Raw genomic sequence first — 21,963 nt, forward strand, 5'->3', positions numbered from 1 at the left:
GAACTTGGAAAAGCGGAAAGAGGCAAAGATTAGCTCTGAGGACGCAGCCAGTGTGGGCAGGACGCTCCTGTCCGGTGACGTTCAGTGCTGACTCAGTGGGCCATACGCATGAGACGCACCACGAAGCTGCTGTTCTGACATTTGAGGGGAGTGACACAAGGCCCTCACTGGGTGGGGCCATCACAGGGCGGGGCCCCAGTGCCCTGGAGAGGACCACTTTTTGTGGCCATGGCTCTCCACAAGAGGAAGGTAGGCTCGGCGGGGTGGCGCATCAGCTCTGTCCGTGTGGACACAGGCTGTCACTGAAGCAGGAGGATGGTGTCCTGTCCTCAGGAGTGTCTGGTCAGGCAGCTGACCCTGAGTTCTTTGTGCTTGGAAGGCAGCCCCCGGCCCAGCCAGGGGCCGGGACAGCCTGGGCTCCAAGAAGAGAGCGCTGCTATGTCTAAGTTTGTTTTTTAGGGCAGCTGCCAGGCTCCTCCCCACCAATTAGAAGGAGCAGAACTAGGGGCCCTTCTGGGGCAGTGACACCTGACAGCCAGCAGGGACTATACTCAGAACTGGAAGAAATGAGCTTTATTTCATCTTCAACAGGGGGGGTAATACCTACATCATGGTTTTGTGTAAAGGCAGAAGAGCAAAATACTGAGCAAGAAAACAGTGTCTCAGTTCTGAGACCAATGACTTTATCTGCCGTGAGTTTGGTTTATGTGGAATTAGAATTCTTTTGGAATGCTACCTAGGGAGGGTGAGTGTCTCCAGCTGTGGTTGGGGCTGCACAGGGGCGCTCAGAGCACAGAGCGGTGTAGCCGCCGGCTCTGCACAACCTGCAGCCTTTTCCGCCTCTCGGCAAAGTTACTCTTCAGGGTCTGCTTCAGCGCGGGCAGGATGGCACGCTCTGCCATGGGCATTGGACTCAGGATCAGGCTGGCGGGGGCAGAGGGTGGGCAGTGGAGCAGTGGCCGCCAGCACAGCCCGGAGCCAGGGCCTGCTCTGCTGCACCCAGCCCCCCCTCATTGTGGGCGCCCCACCCTCCCTGTGCCCCTGAGACTCACCATTTCTTCGAGATGCCCTTGGTGGGAACCTTGGGGAGCTGCATGGTCTCCTGGTCCCTGGTGAAGGAAGAGAGTCAGCAGTGAGCCCCACGTGACTAGACCTGCCACGTTGGGGTGAGGGCACCCCAAGCACTAACTTGGGAGAATTGGGTCCAGCCTCCTCCGGGGCAGCCTTAGGCCTCTTGGTCCCCTCTAGGACAGACTTGAGGTGCTGCAGCTGAAAGGCAGGAAGAAGAGGCACGGTGGCCGAGGCTGCAGAAGCACCTGGGCCGCCCCTCCCCCACCCCACCCCCCACTGCCCAAGCCTCACCTCTTGGGCCTGCAGGAGATTGGCGTTCCACAGCTGGCGGATGACCACCTCACACTGCTGAAACGAGGTGGGCTTGCGCAAGTTGGCAGGCAGGCTCATCAAGGAGTGTGCCCCTGTCACCTGCTTGCCCTTGTGCTGGCTGCCCGCCACCGAGGTGGACTCTGGATTAAAGGGCTCCACTTCTTCATCTCTGAAACGGTCATTGCAGCAGCCCAGAGGTGGCCTGCCAGGTGTAAGCACCCACCACCTCAGGCAGCGCCCTCACCCATGTGAGGCCGGTGTAGGGAAGGGCGGCATTGACAAGCCTTCTTGGTGGCCTGGCTGTCTTCTGCTGACCAGGGTGCTCCAGGCACCAGGTGGGGGTCTCTGGGGCCAGCTGTGAGTTGGGCCCATCCCCCCCCAAGGTGCACCGAGGCTCAGATGTGGTTCCAGCTGTCCTGGCCCCAAACCGGGAATCTAAGGCCTATGCAGAGAAGCAGGAGCCTGCCCCGCTGACCACTACCCGGAAGGCTCAAAGTCCAGGCTCACTGCTGCTTGCCAGGGAAGTCCCAGAAATGGGGTGTCCCCAGAGCCTCGTCCTGCTCTGTCCTGCTGACTCTGCCAAAGGCCAAGTGAGTTTTCCAGGGTGGAACCTGGAAACCTGATTCACTGTTCTCAGTGAAAAGCAAACTCAGTTCGAGGCTAGATTCTTTGAGGAAATGGTTTATGGGCTGCTACTGGCCCTCTTGTAGGCTCAGATCAATACAGGGACCCTGCGGGACCCCCAGCTTGGTTCACTCTGGAGGCTGTCCCATTTAGAAGGCAAAGCGATGGGCTGATTCCAGGGTGTGAACCTACTAAATGCCTTACTTGGCCGGCCCTTGTGTCCCTGAGGCTTTGTCCAGCTTGCTGCTGTGAAGCAGGGCAGCAACCGGGGCCTCCTCTTCCAGTTCCGCCTTCTGGGCAATGTCAGCTTTCGAGTCTTGCTTCTTGAAGGAGCTGGGCTGGGGTCTAGCCTTGCCTTGAGAGTTGGCTATAGGTCAGACCCAGACAGGGCCAGTCACTGCGGGCGTCAAGCGCCGGTGCCCAAGTCCTCCGGCTTGGCTGTGTGCACCCAAGGAGCCCTGCCCCCTGCCTCAGTTTCCTCCTGGTAAAGGGGAGATGGTAACAGAGCCTCCTGCTGGGAAACATGAATGAGGGTCAGGATGAAGCCTGTGGGAATTCCTACTGAAAGCTCTGACACACCTGAAACCAGCCAGTCTCCTCCCAGGGCTCGGGAAATCCTAGGGGTGGTGGTAGCCCCACAAGCTATTCCCAGGCTCTGAAGCAGCACCTCGTTTGGGGCAAAATGAAACTGAACGAGAGGTCTGGACCCAGCCCGCACAGGTTTACTTCCCAAGGATGAGGCCCATGGCCCGCCTAGGTCCTGCTTAGAAAGGGCAGGGGCCGCTCCTGGTCAGGATGCCTGACCTCAGGGAGGTAGACTGGGGACAAGAGGCTCCCGGCTCCCCTCCTGCTGCAAAGCGCACAAGCCCGGGCTCCATAGGCAGGGCCACGCCACCTGCATCCTGCTTGCTTTGCGGGGATTCGACAAGGCCACTTAGGGAGGCTTAGGGGGCACTCAGGGCTCCTCTGTCGGTGAATCTGACTGCCCCCCACACCGCCCCAGGGTGGGCTTGCCGTGGGACCTCGTGCTCCCTGTGACAACACACTCTACAGCCAGGCCCACCCGGCTGTCGCAGCTTCCCTCCAGCCGTCCCAAGGTCCCATCCCACCCAGCCTCAGCCTCCTGCTTTCAGTTCACCACACCCTCCTTGGCCCCATAACCCCCAAGTCCATGGGGCCTGGCAAAGGCACTCCCCCAAGGGCTGCCTGGCAGAGGACCACGAAGGGCTTTTAGGCCCCAGGCCCCAGTGAGGCACATGCCCCTCCCCCAACCCTGAGCACATGGGGGGCGCTGCACGCTCACCTGACACCGTTGAATTCGAGACAGACTTGATTGACTGAAAGCTGGAATTGGAGATGCTGCCTGTGGGGGAATGCATAGGAGTCACCCCAACATGGCAGCAGTGACGCTTCCACCCCAGCTTCTCCAGAGGCTTCTGCACATCTGCCGTGGGTGAGGGGCCAGGCCCACCCGTGCCTGCCACCTGGCCTTGCAGGCCCCGACTGTCATTCACGCAGAGCCCTCCCCAATCCTGGTGAGGCCGCCCCAGACCTAGCCAGTGTCAGAGGAAGCCGAGGCTGTAGGAAAGGTGGTTTCCAGAGGGCCATCCAAAAAGCTGGGGGGTGGGACCTTAGAAGCAGCAGGTCCTGAAGCAGCAGACCCTTTCCCAATGTCCCTTCAGGGAACCCGTCACACTGCAGGACTGGGACTGCTAAACAGGCCTCCCTGTGTGCCCAAGATGGCTAGCTCGCTATAGCTACTCTGTCCCACCAGAGAAGGGCCCCCACCATCCCATCTCTGTGTCCCCCAGGAAGGGAGAGCCCTGGGCACCCCCCAGACAGGGACATTCCAGGCTGGCACCACTCTGTCCACCTGGCCCAAACGTTAACAGGGAGAACAAGCCCAAGATTCAACCTGGGCGTCCCTGGGCTGGGCTGGCAGACAAGCAAGGTGAGTGGGCCACAGATGAGGGCCTCAGACAAGTGGCTGCAGGTCTCTGCTTCTGCGCTTCCTTCCCCCAGGCCCCACTGTCGCTGCAGAGATAGCAGGGAGGCTCTGAGGGAGGCGTGTGCCCAGAGCCACAGGGCTAGGGCTGTGCTGGGGGCTGTGCTGGGGGCTGTGCTGGGCTCCCCGGCGTTTCAGAGGGAACCTGCGGCCAGCCAGAGCAGCAAGCCAAATAAAAGTAGTAGGGTAGTGCGGCTGGGGGAGGGCAGGGGGAGGCTCTGGGCAGCCCCCACCCCCAGCTGCTCTGCCCACTGACCCTACTGCACAGACCTCAGGCCATGGGTTCCCCTGGAGTGGTACCTGCTGTGTCTGTCACCCAGACCATGACTGGGGTCAGTGGCGTCTGTCCAGGTCCCCCAGGACCCCTCCCTACTGGGACAGTTCGTGAGCCAGTGCAGCTCGGTGGGCACAGGCAGTCTTGGAGGGGCTGCTCTTAACAGCAGTTAACCTCCCATCAGGCACTGAGGTTCTCAGTCTCACCTTTTTTCTGCGGCTTCTGATTCATTATTAGCTTGTAATGGAGATCTGAAAGCAAGCATATGCTCTCATCATTTTCAAAGCCATAGCCATTTTGAGAGAAGCTGGCTTGCCCTACCCATTCCCTCCCTGTTGAGCCCCGGAGAGACCTCATGACCTTGGCTGCCCGGAAATTGACCCATGGGCCAAGCCTTTGCCTGGGGCACCCTCGGGCTGGGAATGCATCTGGCTGTTCCCTGAGCTAAAGCCCCTGCTTCAGAGCCCTGCCTGAAGTCCCACCCTTTGTCCATGACACCTACAGGGTACCCTCTGCCAGGTGGGGGGCCTGATTCTAGGGGTGCAGGGGAGAGTCAGGATGGCCCAGGTCTCCAGGAGCCCCTGGCCAGGGATGAGCAGATGCAGTCAGTGCAACAACCAAAGGATGCCCAAGATGCGGGCTGGAAACATCCAGCCTGGGCATCAGGGAGGGACTGGGGTGAGACTCAAGAAGACATGGGGAGGGGAGGGTCCTGACATAATGGATACCCAATAATGCAGCACTTGGCACTCCAGCTAGAGGCAGCAGGAGAGTGAGAGTGAAAGGAGGGGAGTGAAAAACCCAGATGTGTAGGCCAAGAGCTGTAGCTAAAGCATGAGGAAGGCCAGAGAGAGGAGCAGGGTCCCCCCGTGGAGGCCTCAAGTTCCGCTTTAGGCCTGGCCTATGGGGGTGAGGAGACAGGTGGGGTATAAAGTTAGGAAGGGAGGTCTTCCCTGAGAAGACTCAAGGGCACAGGGCCAGAGGTGTATGGGGCCCAGGGATCCTTCTGGGGCAACATGGCTGCCCTTCATCTGGGCGTGCTCAGTGTGTGGAATTTAATTGAGCTGCATACTCCTAACTTTAGGGGTGTTATGTTTTACTTCAATAAAAAGTTTGTTTTAGAAAGAAGGCGGGCCGGCCCTGCACACAGGAGACAGCTGGCTGGATGACGGTGGGAAATGATGCAGCCCGACCAGTCCTGGCCAGATGGGCAGATGGCCAGCAAGGCACCTGCCATGAGGACCAGGGGTTTTGGGCCTGGGGAAGGAGCGCAGGCCCCCGTCGCAGGACCCGGGGTGAAGCTTGCTGCCCTGTGTCCTCCCTAAACTCTGCGTGTTCTGGAGTCCACGCGCTGTATCTGTGCTGAAGGCCCTGGGAAGGTACCCGGGAGGCAGGGTCTGCGCCTCTCTCAGGCCCCGCCAGGGGAGGCGCCCCGCCCCGACCCCACCGCCCGGACTGACCCTTATTCTCCCGCTTCAGGTGCTCAATCTCCTCGTGGAGCTTGGCCAGCGTCTCCGAGTGCTGCTGTTGCAGGAACTGCAGGCTCTTCTCCAGGTCCAGGACCCGCTTCTGCGTCTCGCTGAGCCCGAGGTGCGCGCCATGCGGCCCCGGGTGCTGGAGGACCGCGGGTGGGCGCTGGCGCGAGCGCAAGGCGCCCCGGACGCCCGAAGTCCCAGAGCTAGAGGGCCGGTGCCCGGCCGCCACCCCTACGATGCTCATGGAGCCGCTGCCGCCGTCTCTCCTGCTGTCGCCGCGAATCCACTCTGTGGCCCGGCTGCCCTGGCCTGAGCCGCGTCGCCAAGGAAACGGGCGCGACCGAGGGGGCGGGGCGTGAATAGTCAGGTCCTGGGCGCCCGAGGGGCGTGGTGTGCGGGTGGGGGCGGGGCCTGGGGCCTTGTTCTGCCTGGGTGAGTGTTCCCTGACTTAAAAAGGCATCCTTCTGGCTTAATTAAACGTCAGATAATCCTCTGCCTTTACAGTAAGCTTTAATTTTTATTTTTGTTTGTTGTCTTTTAATAGTTCACTTTTTAAATAGATGATTCGATTACAAATTAAAAACAGTAAATCAGTAGAGAAAATTGACAAAACCGAGAGGTGGTTCTTTGAAACGATCAATAAAATTGATAAACTTCTAGCCAAGATAACTAAGAAAAAAGAGAAAAGACACAAATCACTAACATCAGAAATGAAAGAGAGGCCACCACTACTGAACTCATGGACATGAAAAGGACAATAAAGGAATATTATGAACAACTCTATGCCCACACATTTGAAAACCTAGATGAAATGGATCGATTCCTTGAAAGACACATCTACCAAAACTCCTAAGTAGGTAATGTGAATAGGCATATATCTGTTAGAGAAACTGAATCAATAATTAATAACCAGGATGATGGTAAAGAAAAATCTCAGCATGGCTATTGTGAGATACGCCTGAAGACCAGGCCAGCCAGGTTGGGTGGGAGAATCAAAAGCTACAGAGAAATGCGGTCGAGGGGAACACAGATGGAATCAGTAGATTGCCTGATGAATTTGACCACATCTCGCCCCAGTTCATTCAGAGAGTTTAGGAAGAATTAGTCACAGTACATAGAAAAGGAAGCAAATGAACAAATAGGCCAATTACTAACTCCTGGACGAACAAAATGCTGTACAAGAAGAGAACTACATAGCTCATCAGTAAACAGTAATTACATAGTCCTAGTAATATGAATATTTAGTATCAATTTAATCAGAAATTGTGTGTGGCACAAACTATGCTAGGAGTAGGGGGCTGTGTATATGGGTGAGGCAGGTGGGTGCGTTGTGTTAAATTGTTATGTTCCATCAGAAGTCAGTGTATAATATTTAAAATAATCAAGAAAGTAGAAATTAAAGAATATTATTTAGAGATATGGAGATGAATATCAGAAGAAATAGCTGAGAGAATAGAAAGAATTGAAAGCCAGAATATACCTTCATTACCCTTTTAATGTGCATGGGTTCAGTAGTGATGGCCCCTTTCATTTCTTTTTTGTAACTAAAATTCAATGGGGTGACAATGGTTAGTAAAATTACATAGGTGTCAATCCTCTTTCATTTCTGATGTTAGTTGAGAGAGGAAGAGTAAGGCAGGAGAGTGCTAGTGTTTCCCCACAATCCTGAGAGTACTCTTTGAATTTTTAAATTAGATATATTTATTGCTCTGATAAAAAATAAAAATTAAACCAAATAAAATTGTAAGAAAAATTAACACCCTCATAGAAAAAAATAAGCAAGGCCATTAATAGGCAATTCACAAAATACACAGGATGAATTGACATGAAAAAATGCTTACTTGTAAAAAATAAAGGAAATGAAAATATGCAGAATGTTTTCCCATCAGATTATTTTTAAAAATCCTACTTTTCTACATGTTGTTTTCCTTGTTCGGTAAATTGGAAATGTAATAACACTTGCCTTGCTGAATTTCTTTCAAGGATGAAATGAGGTAATGCACAAGAAAACTTAGATGAATACAAAAGAATGAAAGAAGAAAGCTGCCTGCATGTTGCAACACTGAGATACAGCTAAAAAGATAGTGATCATTTTCCCATTTGTCATCCTTTTATTTAAATAAGTAGATAATTCCAATTATAAAATTATTCCCCCATGAGATTCAATAGGACTATAACTGGAAGGACATTTTCATGTTTCCTGATTCGGCCTTGTGCAAATGTTGGCTCTCCATTCACCTCCCTAATTACACTGGTGGAAAGGCGATTGGGAAGAGTGAATCTGTAACATACACATTAGACTCTTCTCATCGGATGCTGGGAAGGCACTGGGTCTTGTTCAGGGTGACCATACATCCTGGTTCGTCTGAAACAGTCCCAGTTTGTGCCTGTTTTCTGGGAGTAATTTATGAATAGCACCTACATTTATTCTCAAAGTGTCCTCATTTGGATGATAAATTATATGGTTACCCTACTAATAGTCCCCTAGAGTGCAGGTATTAATTTATGCTAAATGCAGACAACGCTTTAAGTGCTATAGGGGAAGAGGGTAAATTTATTATATTGTACATATTTTAAGAGATTGAATTATATTCTTGATAACACAAAAGACTTTAATATGTTTGTGGCTAATGCAGTTAGAATGAGTTTTTTTCTTTCAAAAGATAACTTTGTCAAAAAATAATAATAAATAAATGGGGCCACTTTAAAATGAAGCCAGAGCTGCCATGCCAGAGGAACTGCCTTACACGTCTTAGGCCTCAAATCTTTGCAATGTTAAAACAGGGCAAAATAAACCTTTGGACTGGGCCTAAGTCAACTTGTTTCCCAAAGATAACAAGAAAGCAGTTATTATGATTACTGCAGTAATGACTATTAGACTGAAAATTTTAAATAGTGTTCAGAATGAATATCACTGTTATATTATCAGCACCAATAGGAATGCCTTCCTTCTATTGATGTAATTGTTCCCCTTCCCTTCCTCATAAATACCCACTGCCTTTGTCTCCCAATCGGAACACTATTTGGGCTTCTGCCTGAATCAGTGTGTCCCAAATAACTGTCCTTATTGATCTGAAATAAATGCTTGTTGCCTCTCACTTTGAAAGGCCTTTTTAAGTTAACAACTTGAATCTGTTCAAGCAGTTGCACAATTTCTTGGTTGTGAGCCTATATTCTCAGTGTATTGACATAAACAGTTTTATCCTGAAAAATATTCAAGTCAAATGTCACAAAGAAACCTTACCCATAAAAGAACACCAGTGGAGCTTGTTATTTTTAGCAGAACCTTTTCATTTTGGCGCCATTCGATTTACTGCAGAATGTACTACTCTGTAATTAATCTTCATAAGGGTGTCCACAACATCCTAGACTTTTTTCACATCATTAAGGGAAACTTAAATTATGTTTATTATGGTACCTGCCTCCCCTATCAGTCAAAATCTCTTGGGATGGCTGAAGAAAAAAAGGTGTACTTGACTAAGCTATCACTACACTGGAAAGAGAAAGTGTCATCCGTACACTAGAAACTGTGAGAATTCCTGAAAGAGGGAAAGCAGACAGGGTCACATTCGTAGAGAAATGTCTAGATGGAACCTTATCCAAATAGGAGCAAGAGAGAACTTCTCTCTAAGTGGAGAGTGATGGACGATAAAAGTTGCCAGAAGAGGCTCCAGGGGCCATAGCTGGGTGATTTGTTAGGGCGCTGCTCTTACTGCTGTTTAGCCAGTTTCTGATCGGGCTGAACAATGGACAACAGTGACACTGGATCTCAGGATAAGAGAGACACTGCAGATGGCAAAGGAGGCGCAGGGAAGTAAGTGCCCCAGTAGTGAGTGAGCCCCTTATCGGTAACTACCAGCACAGCTTCTCTAATCATATCAGAATATTGCCTTCACATAGTCATTGTCAGCAGGCTGCATCCACAAACGAATAAGGATCCTCAAAACACAGAGAGGCAGAACAGAGAATAACCAAATATTTGAAAAACATACCCTAAAAGAACGAAATGCAATAAAAAAGAACTAACACCCAAGGAAACAGTTATTAGGGCAGTCGGGAAAAGACACATAAATAAGTATACTAATAGTCTCAAAAATATTCCAAAGGCTGCTTGGGAGCTCACTGTCAATGAAAGAAATTCCAAACCGAAAGAAAAGTTTAAATAGTATTTGAGCTCGCCGAGCAGGAGGCGTTTCCGGTGGATTGTGCAGCCCTGGCCAAAATTAAGGCTCAAGACCTTCGGAGCCAGAAGGAGGAGAAGCTGCTAAAACAGCTGGGCGAACTGAGGGTAGAGCTGTCCCAGGTACACATCAACAAAATGACAGGTGGCGTGTCTCCCAAGCTCTCCAAGATCTGAGTTGTTCGCAAATCTATCGCCTGTGTTCTCACTGTCATTAACCAGACTCAGAAAGAGAACCTCGGGAAATTCTACAAGGGCAAGAAGTGCAAGCCCTTGGATCTTTGGCCCAAGAAAACACGTGCCATGCGCTGCCGGCTCAATAAGCGGGAGAGAGCCTGAAGACCAAGAAGCAGCAGCTGGAGCGGCCGGATGGCTCAGGTGGTTAGAGTGTGAGCTCTGAACAACAGGGTTGCCGGTTCGATGCCCACATGGGCCAGTGAGCTGCGCCCTCCACAGCTATATTGAAGACAATAAGCTGCCGCTGAGCTGCCAGAGGGGCAGCCGGATGGCTCAGTTGGTTAGAGCGTGAGCTCTCAACAACAAGGTTGCTGGTTAATTCCCATATGGGATGGTGGGCTGTGCCCCCTGCAACTAAAGATTGAAAATGGCAACTGTACTTGGAGCTGAGCTCCGTCCTCCACAACTAGATTGAAGGACAATAACTTGGAGCTGAGGGGCCCTGGAGAAACACACTGTTCCCCAATATTTCCCAATAAAATTTAAAAACAAAATAATTAAAAAAAAAAAAAAAAAAGCAGTAGCGGAAGGAGCAGCTGTACCCACATCTGTACCTACTGTGGGAGGTCTGAGCATCAATGAAGCACAAACTCACTGACAAAAAAATAAAGTATTTGAATCAAGTTTTAGGGGCCAGTCCCAGAAGCAAAATCTCAAAGGAATAGCAGTTTTGCAGTTTTTTTTTATACATTAGAATCAAAGGAGAAGATGTAAGGAGGGTTACATGAAATCCATTGGTGGCAGATTAAAGACGGAGGAGAAAATAAAGCAGGGAAATCTCTAGGATTGAATAAAAAGTAAAATGCAGAGATACATACTTCTTTTGCTTTGGTGGGTGCAGGACTGTTAACATTTCACATACATAGTTTACAGAAGTATGCAGGTAAAAGGTAAAAATGAGAAATGGAGTTGTCTTGCCCCGATACCAGGGGTGTTTATCTCTGGAGGTCTGGAGAAGAGATCATTCTGACATTTCAAGCACGTTCTGCTAGATGCACAAAAACAATGGATGGGGCTTGCTCAAAGTAAAGATTAATCTATTATACAAGCCTTAGGACGTGATTTCAGGACTCTTTTATGATCAAAGCATCCCATGCGGTTACTTTCAGTTATTGAGCTTGTCAGGCTTGCCAAGGTAGCTCCCTTTTGTTCATGGTGCACGTTCTCTACTGTAGCATTTGTGTGAAAGTTTTCGTGTGTATGTTTAACTTTTTGAGAGCTTGCCAAAATTTGCACCATTTTATATTCCCGCCATCAATGCGTGAGGGTTCCAATTTCTCCATGTCACCAACTCTGGTTTTTGTATGTCTTACAGCCACCCTAGTGATTGTGAGATAATATCTCATTGTGGTTTTGATTTGCATTTCCCTCCTGATTAGTGATGCTGACCATCTTTTCCTGTGCTTCTTGGCCATTTTTGTTTATCTTCTTTGGAGAAATATCTATTCAAGTCCTTCGTCTATGCGTGTTTTAAATTTGGATTACTTACACCATTTTATTGTTGAATTGTAAGGATTTTTTGTATAGTCTAGATAAAATTGCCTTATCAAATATGATTTGCAAATATTTTCTCCCATTCTGTAGGTTATCTTTTGGCTTTCTTGATAGTATCATTTGCAGCACAAATATTTTTAACTTTGATGAAATCCAATTTATTTATTTGTTCTTTTGTCACTTGCACTTTTGGTGTCACATCTAAAAAACCATTGACTAATACAAAGTCTTGACGATTTACTCCTATGTATTCTCCTAACAGTTCTATAGTTTTAGCTTTCATACCTGGGTCTGATCTGAATGATTGGACAGATCCCTTCCAATGCAGTGACCATGTTTTTCCCAATGATTGTCATTCAACAGTAGACTGAAGAGCCCTTCTCCTGGGCCCAATCCTTTTCTATTTATGTACCAATTCATTTATCCAAGTTCTTATTTTGACTCCTGAGATGTTAGGAGCTGGATACATAATAGGTGTAAGTATTTGTCAAACAAATGTACTTTTTGGGCAGCTACTATGAGCTTGCACAGTGCGGGAGCTAGAAAAATGAGTGCAATATAATATTTGTCCTTGAGGAGCAAACATGCTAGTTGGAGATTCAGGTCACAAGTATTTATTTATTCAGCATCTTGAAGTGCCCAGGACCAAGCAAGTGATAAAGAAGCCCCTCTGCTGTCATTTGTGGGATGGTGGGGTAAGTACGGAGGGCACTTCACCCAACCTGGGAGGAGGACAATTCGGTTGGTGGGTGGGTGAGGCTCCCTAGAAGGAGTGATGACTGAATGTGTGGACAGGTGGACACCAGCTGTCTGAGGGGAGGGTGGGCAGACCTTCAGAGACCTGTCCCGAGAACCACAGCCGACTGCACATTTCAACAGAGTTGAAATATGCCGTTGAGGAGAAAGCGAGTGGGGTGGGGGAAATAAGCTCTGGCTGTTGGGGACCAACTGAAACAGAAAGCTTGCTTCATCCACCTCACTTGGGCGCCTCAAACATAGATCTTAATGGAGAAGATTTCAGATGCACACTCAGAACTCTCCAGATGGTGTTCTGTAGAACACAATATGCTTAGATTGGGAGATTATCAAATGCCATTAGATAAGTGGGTCATGAAAGACAGTGGGTCCAGCATGTCCAAGGTACAGTACAGCCTCATGGGCTGGTGAGTCTTGGAGGCAGAGCGAAACCTCAGAACCACGGAGCTGCGGTTCTGTGCCCAGTGCTACCAGAAGGCCGGGCCCACGTGGTCTGCATTTGGCCTGAAGTTCACATAAACCACTCCTGAGGCTTCTAGGAGGGGTAGAGAATGGCACGGCTAGAACTCCCATCTCCAGCCTAACCTACCCTGAGCCCGGGCCAAAAGCCTCCCCCACAGGATAGCCATTTCCTCCTCGACGTGCCACAGACCCAGCTCCTGCTCCTCTCCGTAGCCACGCCAGCCCCCGAGCAGGCCTGTGCACCCCACCCCAGCACATAACCCCAACTGCACTTTGGCCTTGGCTCTTCTCCCTCCGGTCCTCGCACCTGAATGAAAGCTCTTGACGAACTTGAACTCGGATCACTGTGACTGTCAGACCCCATTGCCTTCATCCAACAGCAGCTGGCACCCCAGCCACCCTCTTTGCTCCTGGCTTCTCAGGCACAAGCCAGTGTGTTGCGGGTTCTTCTTCCCATGTGCCATCTGATCTCCCCAATGCCACCCTTCAGGCCCCCAATCACTGGAACTGTTTCCTCTTGACCTTACTGTCCTTGGTTCTCCATGACTTCTGGGCTTTGCAGTACGAGGTCCCAGAGCGGTGGGTGGTCCTGCCTGTTCTGTACCCCCAGCACAGCTGAGGGTGCACATAGTAGGATGTGTGGGTGAAGCAGACATTTTCGCTTTTTAGGGTGTTGGACAATGTTTTCAGAAGAAAAAAGCATGAGAGAAATGAATGCGGACAGGAAGGTTGTGCGTAGGGAACTAGTGAAGCCATAATGGTCAAGGGGGCGGTACCCCACCATCATGGGCAGGGGTGCACTTCCGTCAGAGGGAGCTGCAAAAATGGGTATCGTGGGGAAATATTTAACATGAGCCCAGGCCATCATTTCATGGTGTGTTCATCTCTTCTCGACTTAATGCGTCCGGTAACAAAAGTCAGTAATTTGCCAACGCTGATTGTAGAAGCCATGGTTATCATTTCCCATTTCCATCACACTTGACCCAAAGCAACTACCCTGCCCAGGGAAAGGGGGACATGAACATTCAGGCCAGCGCACTCCTGGGGCTAAGCGCACAGTTCAGTTCCCAGCTGCACATACGACCCTCTGAGCTTCCAGAAGCCACAGAAGGTGCCACACACGTCCCAGGACTGCCAGTGTTTTGTATTAAGGCCAACTCTGACATGCTGAGTAGAAGGCAACATTCTCAAGAGCTTAGATCCGGCGTGGGCCCTGTGGTGGCCAAGACCCACACCAAGCCTGCGTCCTCAAACCTCTGGGGGCCCACTGTACCCATCAGTCTCTTGTGTCTAATCTGCCTCGGTCTGCTGCTTCTGTAAGTGAATCCAGACCCCTGGGGAAGGAACAGGGTACCCAGTGGCCACCTGCAGTCCCTAAGTACTGGGGACTCTCTAGGGGACCACACTGGAGGCAGAGCCCAGGCACTGCAAGACTCAGGGCCAAGGACAGGTTTCTTTACATACACGGTCAGTTACAAATCTAGTTGGAATTTTGGTCACAGGCCTTAAAATGCCACCACTCTCAGTTTACATCAAAATACAAAGTCCAACTTTTAGTTTGAGAATTAAAAAATAGGAGCGGCCGGTTAGCTCAGTTGGTTAGAGTGCGGTGCTCTTAACAAGTTGCCCGTTCGATCCCCACATGGGCCACTGTGAGCTGTGCCTTCCACAACTAGATTGAAACAACTACTGGAAAAACACACTTAAAATAAAGTTAATAAAAAAATTAAAAAATAAAATCAACACAACACACTAAAAACGCTGGCTGTTTAAATCACTGTTGAAACAGTGGTCATTCAAATCATTGTTCTCTCCAGTGAGTCATCTGTCCGATGAAAGGTGTGTGAGACCCCGTAGGGATTTTGACAGTGAACGTGTAATTGTATAGTTTAAATATTTGCATGCTATCAAAAAGTTACTGTGTCTCTGAGCACTTAATTTTATTGAGGATACAAACAATGCTTTTGATCATCTTTGGTTGTAGACCAGAAGCGTGCAGGATGGCCCTGCCATATCCACCGCGCCCACAGAGAGCCCATCGGACAAGGCGGTGACGCGCTCCCTGGCCTGGGGGCCGGAAGGGAGCCGGAGGCAAAGCACTGTCCCACCGACACCTGTGCTCCTACAGGACCTTTTCCCCTCAAAAGTGGAATTGTATGGCCCAGTCTTGGAAGTGCTGGGAGAACACGAAGAAAGACCCTTGTTGTTTGCCAAGTGTGCTGGCAAAATTTAGTTTTAAAATTAGGACTCAGAGGAGAACCATCATCTAATTTTAGCAGGAAATCTCTTAGGGTCTTTGATTCTTTTCTGGAGCCAGAGGCTGAGCTGCTGTCCTAGTGTCACCTGGGAAGAGGAGACTCACGCCACACTGCCCACCTCACGGACAGCAAGGGTGGAGGCCAAGGGCCCTCCGGGGAAAGCACCGACTCCTCGGCGTCGCATGGCTAAATCCTGGAACAGTTCAAGAAGAGAAAGGCCTCGAGAGCCACGTCACTGCGGAGCCTCCGATGGCGGGCAGGAGGGAAGCGGCCGGGCCCTGGGCTGTCCCTGTCCTCACACCTCACGGGCCCTTTGACGCTGTTCCCTTCCTGGCCACGCCTGGTGCACACCCTTGTTTCAGGTGCTCTTCCAGATGGCTCTGAGGCTGCAGGGAAACCACCCCTAGGAGCGCGAATCTCACCGGGTCCAGGCTCGGAGGAGCCTCCCAGGTGCACGCGAGGGCCATGTGGCCATCCTGCCGGCTTGCGTGGGGACAGTGCTGGCTCCCGGTCAGAGCTGGTGCAGTTTGCCCCGCTCAGTCAGCAGTGCCATGGCCATGGCGTACAGGAAATAGCCCAGCACAAGAAGCAGGGCACAGGGCACGGGCCCAATGCGGAACAGAGAGGCCACAAAGAAGGCCAGCAGCAGGGACAGCAGTGTCCGGTAGCTGCCCAGGAAGCGCAGGCTGAGCCTGGGGCCCCGGACACAGCCAGCCGAACGGCTCTGCCCCACAGGGCTCAGCAGGTGCCTACTGGCCAGCACGGGCTCCATGAGGTGGTAGCGACAGAAGCTGCCGAGGAAGTCAGCCCGGGAACACAGGGCTGCCATCTGGTCTGCAAACTAGAGCACAGACAGAGGCATGAGGGAGTGGGCAGGGGCAGGGGCCATATGCCCCAGCCAGCCCTCCCAAAGGCCGCAGGAAGGAAAGGGCACGAGGCGGGGTGTGGCCCTCCTGCCCACTCACCCGGTGGTTGATGGCCGACGACAGCCGGAAGAGCACGCGGACCAGGCCGGGGATCTCATAGCTCCGGATGGGCTGCAGCTCCGAGTCCCCCTGGTACTCGATTTCAAACCTGCGCAGCCCATTGATGATCTGGAAGCGTGAGAGGTGAGCCCCGGTGAGACCCAGGCCACGGGAGGCCAGGAAACACTCCTTTGCACATGACTCAGCTGCGCCGTCTCTGCTTACAGCCAATGGGGACAGGCCAGCAGGACCACCAGCTGTGCTGCTCGGAAAGCCCTGGGGAGCCAGGCCCCTCTGGGACATGGGCCTTACCTGGTACCGGCCCAGGGGTGTGAGGATGAGTCCGTCCTCACCCACAATGCAGTCCGGGAGCTGCTTCTTTCCATTCTCATCCTGAGTTGTCCCCAAGGCGAGTGTGAGCTGGGCGAGCTGGGCCTCATTGAGCTGTCAGAGAGAAAACTACCTGCTTTTAGTTTCCAGGTGAAGGGGAGGACACTGGTCGTCATCTCCCTGGGCCTCTAACAGTGATAACGACGGGACCCAGACACGACATCGCAGACACAGCTGGCATCTCCCACAGGATGAGCCCAGGTGCCTGTGAGGCAGGACCCACATCGGGTCCTGGCCTGTGGCTGGTCCTGGGCTGGGCAAGGAGGTGAGGGGCAGGGGACTGAACCCTGGGGAGGGGACCGGCCCTGGCTCGTACGCGGAACGTCTGGCCCAGGTACTCCAGGGCCTTCTCCAGGTACTCATCCGTCTTGCGGACGCTGTCCTGCCCCATCTCATCCAGGTCGTTAGCTGAGTAGGAGCTGTTTGTGTCCGAGGGGTAGAAGCCCAGCCATGACAGAAAGGGGCGGCCGGCTGCGCTCTCCCCACACTGGTCAGAGATGGACTTGGCGGTCTGCTTGGCCTGCGTGATGAGCTGAGCCAGGCGCAAGACCTGCAGGACAGGTGAGAGGTCAGACGGCTCAGGTGGGGCCACCTCACGGCATTCAGCCACCAGAAGAACAGTGGGCAGTCCTGGTGGAAGCCGCCGAAGGCCAGAAGGGGCGGCTTCCACGTTATGAGGCCTTTTAAAGACTAAGATGCATGTTCTAAATGTGGAAAATTTCCAACAAACACTGCCTTTATTGTCAGAAAGAAATTAGACTTTCCTGGACAAAAAAGGGGAGAGAGTAGTAGCATCTACGATGCCCGATCTTTCTTTCGTTCCCAAATCTGTGCACCCGCCCTGGCTCACTGCCCCCGAAGTTCAGGACGGCCCTGCGGCCTAACCCACTCACCAGCGTCCGCACCTCTGGCCCAAACATCGGGGTGTACTTGCAGTCCTGGCCCTCCAGGCTGTAGACGTGGCTCTTCACCTTGAAGGAGGTGTCGGTGACGGCCGGTGGCCACGATGACAGGAAGCTGCCAGTGAACGTGGGAGCTGTGAAGAATCGGTGCTGGCGGTGGGGGATGACAAGTTCAGGCTCCAGGAACAGCTGCTCACCTGCAAGGCAGGACACACGTCGCTCTGGCTTTCCAGGACACAAAATACCCAGTCGCTGCTGGCAGGCAGCCTGAGCGCCTCCGAGGTTTCCGACGGGCAGTGATGGTAGGCATGGGGGCCCTAACGGTCCTGGAGCCCCTGCCAATCTCAACAGGAAGGCCGACGTTCGCCAAGAGGAAACGAGAGAAGCCAACACCCAAACAAAGCTGGCGAAGACAAAAACAGGCCAGGGACCGAGCTCGCCCGATGCCACCACCAGCAGTCACTGGGGGGACGCAGCTGAGAGTACTGCTTCCCCGCCTGCCAGGCCCCCCACACGCCCGTGAGGCACAGGCAGGGTCCGTGGGTCCCTCTTTAAGTGCTGCTTCCCACTGGCTACGGGCTCACCTTTCTGGATCATCTCAGCCAGGTTGGGCTGGGCAAAGACTTTGGCCACTCGGAACACCATGAGCGCGTTCTTGGGGCTGACCAGGTCAGTGCGCAGTGCCCGGCTCAGGAAGCCCACGAACAGCTTGGTATACATCAGCAGGTTCTCCTGCACGAAGGGTGCCCTGGGGACCGGGCAGCAGGTCAGGGGCCAGGCCTTCGGAGTGGGCAAGGCCACACGGGTCCTCACGCCCACTGCACCCCCACTCTCCCCAGCCATGACTGCATGGAGGCATCTAGAATGGTGGCTGAGGAGGCCTGGGGGTGGCAGGGGAGGAAGCAGGACAGGAAGAGACCTAGGCCCCTTGAGGACAAGGGGTCCTCCCAGGATGAGGCCCTTTCTGAGAGGAACAAAGCCAGGTGGTCCGGGAACCAGGGGGCTGCACAGGAGAAGGCGGTCAGAGAGGAGGTACAGACAGAAGCCTGGAGGCCGGCCGGGAGATGTTGGGGGGCGTGGCAGCTGCTGAGAGAGCTGGTGAAGAAGGGTTGAGGGGTGGTTTGAGGGTGGGAGTAAACATACATGTGAGTGAGATGATAACCGCAAGAGGACAGAGGGGAAGAGGGTGACGCACTATTGCTTTAGGAAACCAATCCCAGGGCCCAGGATGGACACAGCAGGGTCAAGGAAGGTCAGCCAGCTGCCCACTCTGCAGGAGCAGAGCCCTTGAAGGCCCCCAAGCAGGTCCCCTGAGGGAGGCCAGGTGCTGTGGCTTACCATCTCTCCGACACGCAGCGGGCCTGGCCGTCGCTGCTCTGAGCCTGCTTCTCAGGTGCGTACCTCCAGGGCTGCAGGTAGCTTAGCCACATCTCCAGGACCTGGTGAGACGTGTGCACACAGGTGGCCTGTCGGGGGGAGGCTTTGGACCAAACCCTTGGGCTGCCTGGAGCTTGGTGTGGGAGGCAGCTAAGGGGAGCAGGGGTGCGTCCCTAGCTGCGGGGCTTTGCTCTGCCGGGGAGGGCAGGGGTGTCTTCAGTTCTGGCTTCTTCCTACACTCCTGAGAGGACATGGGGGGACTTAGTGAACCCCTAGGATATTAAACTCTCTCACTATCCCTTTAGAAGCGGGGCCAAGTGCAGCTAAGTGAGGTGTGACAGGACTGACACTCACAGCTCTGAATGATGCGTCTAGGGGCCAGTGGCCGAAGCAGTGCTGCAGGAAGAGGTAGAGCTTCTGCTGGACAAACCTCGGGATGGCGGCCCTGCAGGAGAGGGGGTGGGTCACTTCACAGGTGAGCCCAATGGCTCCCACTGCAAGGGTTAGCTCTGCCAGGGGAAGCGCTGGGCACCCCCAGGGGGTAAGCCCCCTTCTTCAGAGGTAGAAAACCAAGGTTCAGAGAGGTTAGGGAATGTTCCTAGGACACACAGCATGCACGTGGCTGATCCGATGTTGCTCCTGCATGCTCGTCAGCTTGGTTCACCCACCACCCCAGCCTGGGGAGGGGGCAAGGGAAGGGGCAGTACAGAGCGCAGTCTCCCGTGACAACTGAGCCACTCTACTGCAAAGGTACTCCTAGCCCCCTGGCTTTCCTGCCTGCCACTGGGGAGAAAGGGACCAGAGGGAGCAGTAAGGTGGGGCCTCTCCCTGGCCAGCCTGGCTCTTTCCACTGGAGGGAAAAGCCATGGTAGGTGGAACAGCAGCTGGGCAGCCCCCACCCACCTCTGGGGCCGGGCTGGAGGGGAGGAGAGGAGGAGGCGACTTCCCACCAGCCTGCCCTACAGAGGCCCCCCCACGCCCCTGCTCGTCTGGCCCTCACTCCCTGGAGAAAGGCCACTGTGGGCACCACGCGTGCAGAGCACAAGGCGGAAGCAGGCGGGCCAGGCACACAGCCCTGGACTCACCGTTTGAACTCCTCCAGGGGGCTGGTGGCGTGAGAGTGGGCGGAGGGAGAGACTTGCTCCGGCTTCAGGCTGTTGGAAAAGGCGTGCAGATGCTTGAGCAGCAGGCGCACCACCAGCACGTGCTCCTCGGTGGGTGTGAACGACTCCTGAGGTGGAGAGGGGCGCAGCGTCAGGACCCGGGTCCTTCTGAGCAGGAAGCCCCAGGTCTGACCACATCCCCCGCAGGACGCATGGGCCGGGCTGGGAGTGGGACTACCTGGAGCCCCACCCATGCCTGGCACTCGCAGGTAAGCCTGGCACCGCTGGATATGAGACCAGCGAAAAGTGGTGAAGCCTGCGCGATGCACCCTGGGGCAGCTGCCAGAACAAGGCAAGTCTGCCACGTGTTTCAAAGGCCTGTTTTGCACTTTCTGGGGATGACGTGAGTCAGTGCTGCCCATCCAGGTCCCCAGGGGTCCTCACTTCCTCGCCAGTCAGAGGACACAGAACGGGGGTGGGCAGGCTGCCATCCCCCCCGGGACCTGGACTCGGGGTCTCCACCTGCCGCTGCGTCTGCTCAGACAGCTCCCCGGACCCCACAGCTTCCCCTTTTCAATTGAACCACTCCGCAGTTCTCCTCCCGCCGAAAGCCCACCCTTCCATCTGCTCCCCTTCCCGGACACAGCCCTTCTTCCACAGCTAATGGACCTGTGGTCAGCACAACCCCCAAGACAACACCCTCAAGAGCCGAGCTTTGGGTTCAGAGTCCTTGTAGGCTGAGAGCCAGACCCGAGAGAAAGCCTGTTTGCTGGCTGTGCAGGGACAGAATGCACAGAAGAGCACCGAGTGGCAGAGGGCACATGGGAAGGCAGGACCCACTGGCCTCCGTTCCGACTGCCGGGACTGACATACTCCTCTCCCCACACTCACCCCCAGCCCTCTGCGGACTCAACAACCTTGTAGGAAGAGCTCTTGGCAGCCTCATCCCAACCCAGAGCAGCTGAGGCTGGTGCAGGCCACGCTTCCTCTCCTGACACGGATCTCTCAGGGGCCGAGGAAGCCGGCCCACAGCGCCATCCTAGCAGCTTCCCTACCACGGAAATGCCTCCACAGGCGCAGGCCATCGCTCACAGGTGACTATGTTTAGGGATGGCTTGTGGGGCAAAAGGTAACTTTCTTCTGCTTATCTGTATTTTTAAGTCTTTCCACAATGAATTTACATTGTTCTGAATAAAAAAGCACGAGCTATTTTAACAATAATATAAGATTAGCCGGGCCTCTTTCAGGCCGTAACTCCCTGCTGAGAGCCCTCCCTTTCTCATTCCTGGCTCCTTACCCTACTTGGCCACCCTCCCTTCGCGGACAGAGCACCAACAGGAGAACGGAGACCCCCAGCCCCATCGTGCCCCATTCTTCCTCGTGTTTCAGGAGAGCCAGGCTCCCTGCCACAGGCCCCAGCAATCACACGGTAACACCCTCGGCTACCTTCCCTCGAGGTTTGTCAAGCCAAACTTCTTTTCTTCCAACTCCTCACTCTCTTGAGCCAAAGCCCCACAGGAGTCTCTGGCCACCGCTGTAGGTGGCCTCCTCCACCTTTTAAGGATTCCTGAATCCCTTTCCAGGGCTCTCAACCCTCTTCCTGTGGAGTAAATGCAGCCAGATGTTTCTCTAGGAACCCTGCTCTTAACCAAGTGAGACCTTCCCCAGTGGAGGCTGAAGCAGCATCTACTTTTGTGTTTGGCTGGTCCATGCTGGACCTTCTGGAACATTCTCTTCTTCCCTCCTCACTGCAGCTGCTACTTCAGAGCAGGAACCCCACTGTGTGCTGCGCTCATCATCCCACCCCAGCAAAACAAGATTTCTCGCCTTGTGCTCAAATTCGAGTTCAATGTTGTGTGCTCCCGCCGAGGGTGAAATGGACAGGTCCCTGGCTGTGAGCAGGGCTCCAGACACTTTTCCACAGTTTCTGCCCAGACTTCCCGCCTTAGCTCATAAATCAGTGAACTATGAGACTCCATCAGCCCTGAAGCAGCCTACTGGTCTGAACTCCACTTTGCTGACCTCGAATCTGTCCCACTGTTCATTTCTGCCTAAGCAGACCACAATCTCCATGAGGT

The 21,963-nt window shown here is 53.3% G+C and overlaps 2 protein-coding genes and 1 pseudogene across 8 annotated transcripts in view; 1 reads left to right on the top strand and 2 right to left on the bottom strand.

Annotated features, from left to right (window-relative positions):
* Positions 1 to 558: 558 nt before the first annotated feature.
* CCDC74B (coiled-coil domain containing 74B) lies at positions 559 to 6,117 on the bottom strand. The gene is made up of 8 exons (XM_019710141.2): positions 5,747 to 6,117; positions 4,493 to 4,537; positions 3,311 to 3,370; positions 2,212 to 2,374; positions 1,363 to 1,552; positions 1,190 to 1,269; positions 1,053 to 1,109; positions 559 to 924 (listed from the first exon to the last, which is right to left on the bottom strand). The coding sequence occupies exons 1-8, from the start codon at positions 6,003 to 6,005 to the stop codon at positions 786 to 788; spliced, it is 993 nt and encodes a 330-aa protein (XP_019565700.2). The 5' UTR covers positions 6,006 to 6,117; the 3' UTR covers positions 559 to 785.
* Positions 6,118 to 9,553: 3,436 nt separating this feature from the next.
* LOC141569266 (large ribosomal subunit protein uL29-like) lies at positions 9,554 to 10,750 on the top strand (annotated as a pseudogene).
* Positions 10,751 to 14,805: 4,055 nt separating this feature from the next.
* Positions 14,806 to 21,963, bottom strand: part of SMPD4 (sphingomyelin phosphodiesterase 4) — a 30,920-nt gene continuing 23,762 nt past the window's right edge. For 6 of the 7 annotated variants that reach the window (XM_074321498.1, XM_019710148.2, XM_019710146.2 and 3 more), the window contains 9 exons: positions 19,868 to 20,013; positions 19,137 to 19,227; positions 18,744 to 18,844; positions 17,990 to 18,153; positions 17,397 to 17,602; positions 16,820 to 17,053; positions 16,426 to 16,557; positions 16,114 to 16,242; positions 14,806 to 15,989 (listed from right to left, as the gene is read on the bottom strand). In XM_074321498.1, coding sequence (XP_074177599.1) covers positions 15,660 to 15,989; positions 16,114 to 16,242; positions 16,426 to 16,557; positions 16,820 to 17,053; positions 17,397 to 17,602; positions 17,990 to 18,153; positions 18,744 to 18,844; positions 19,137 to 19,227; positions 19,868 to 20,013 — 1,533 coding nt within the window. In that variant the 3' untranslated portion in view covers positions 14,806 to 15,659. The remainder of the gene's footprint in view (positions 15,990 to 16,113; positions 16,243 to 16,425; positions 16,558 to 16,819; positions 17,054 to 17,396; positions 17,603 to 17,989; positions 18,154 to 18,743; positions 18,845 to 19,136; positions 19,228 to 19,867; positions 20,014 to 21,963) is intronic. The other variant, XM_019710147.2, reaches the window with a different exon arrangement.

This window comes from Rhinolophus sinicus, linkage group LG16 (genome assembly GCF_036562045.2).
Source record: "Rhinolophus sinicus isolate RSC01 linkage group LG16, ASM3656204v1, whole genome shotgun sequence".
Taxonomy (NCBI): domain Eukaryota; kingdom Metazoa; phylum Chordata; class Mammalia; order Chiroptera; family Rhinolophidae; genus Rhinolophus; species Rhinolophus sinicus.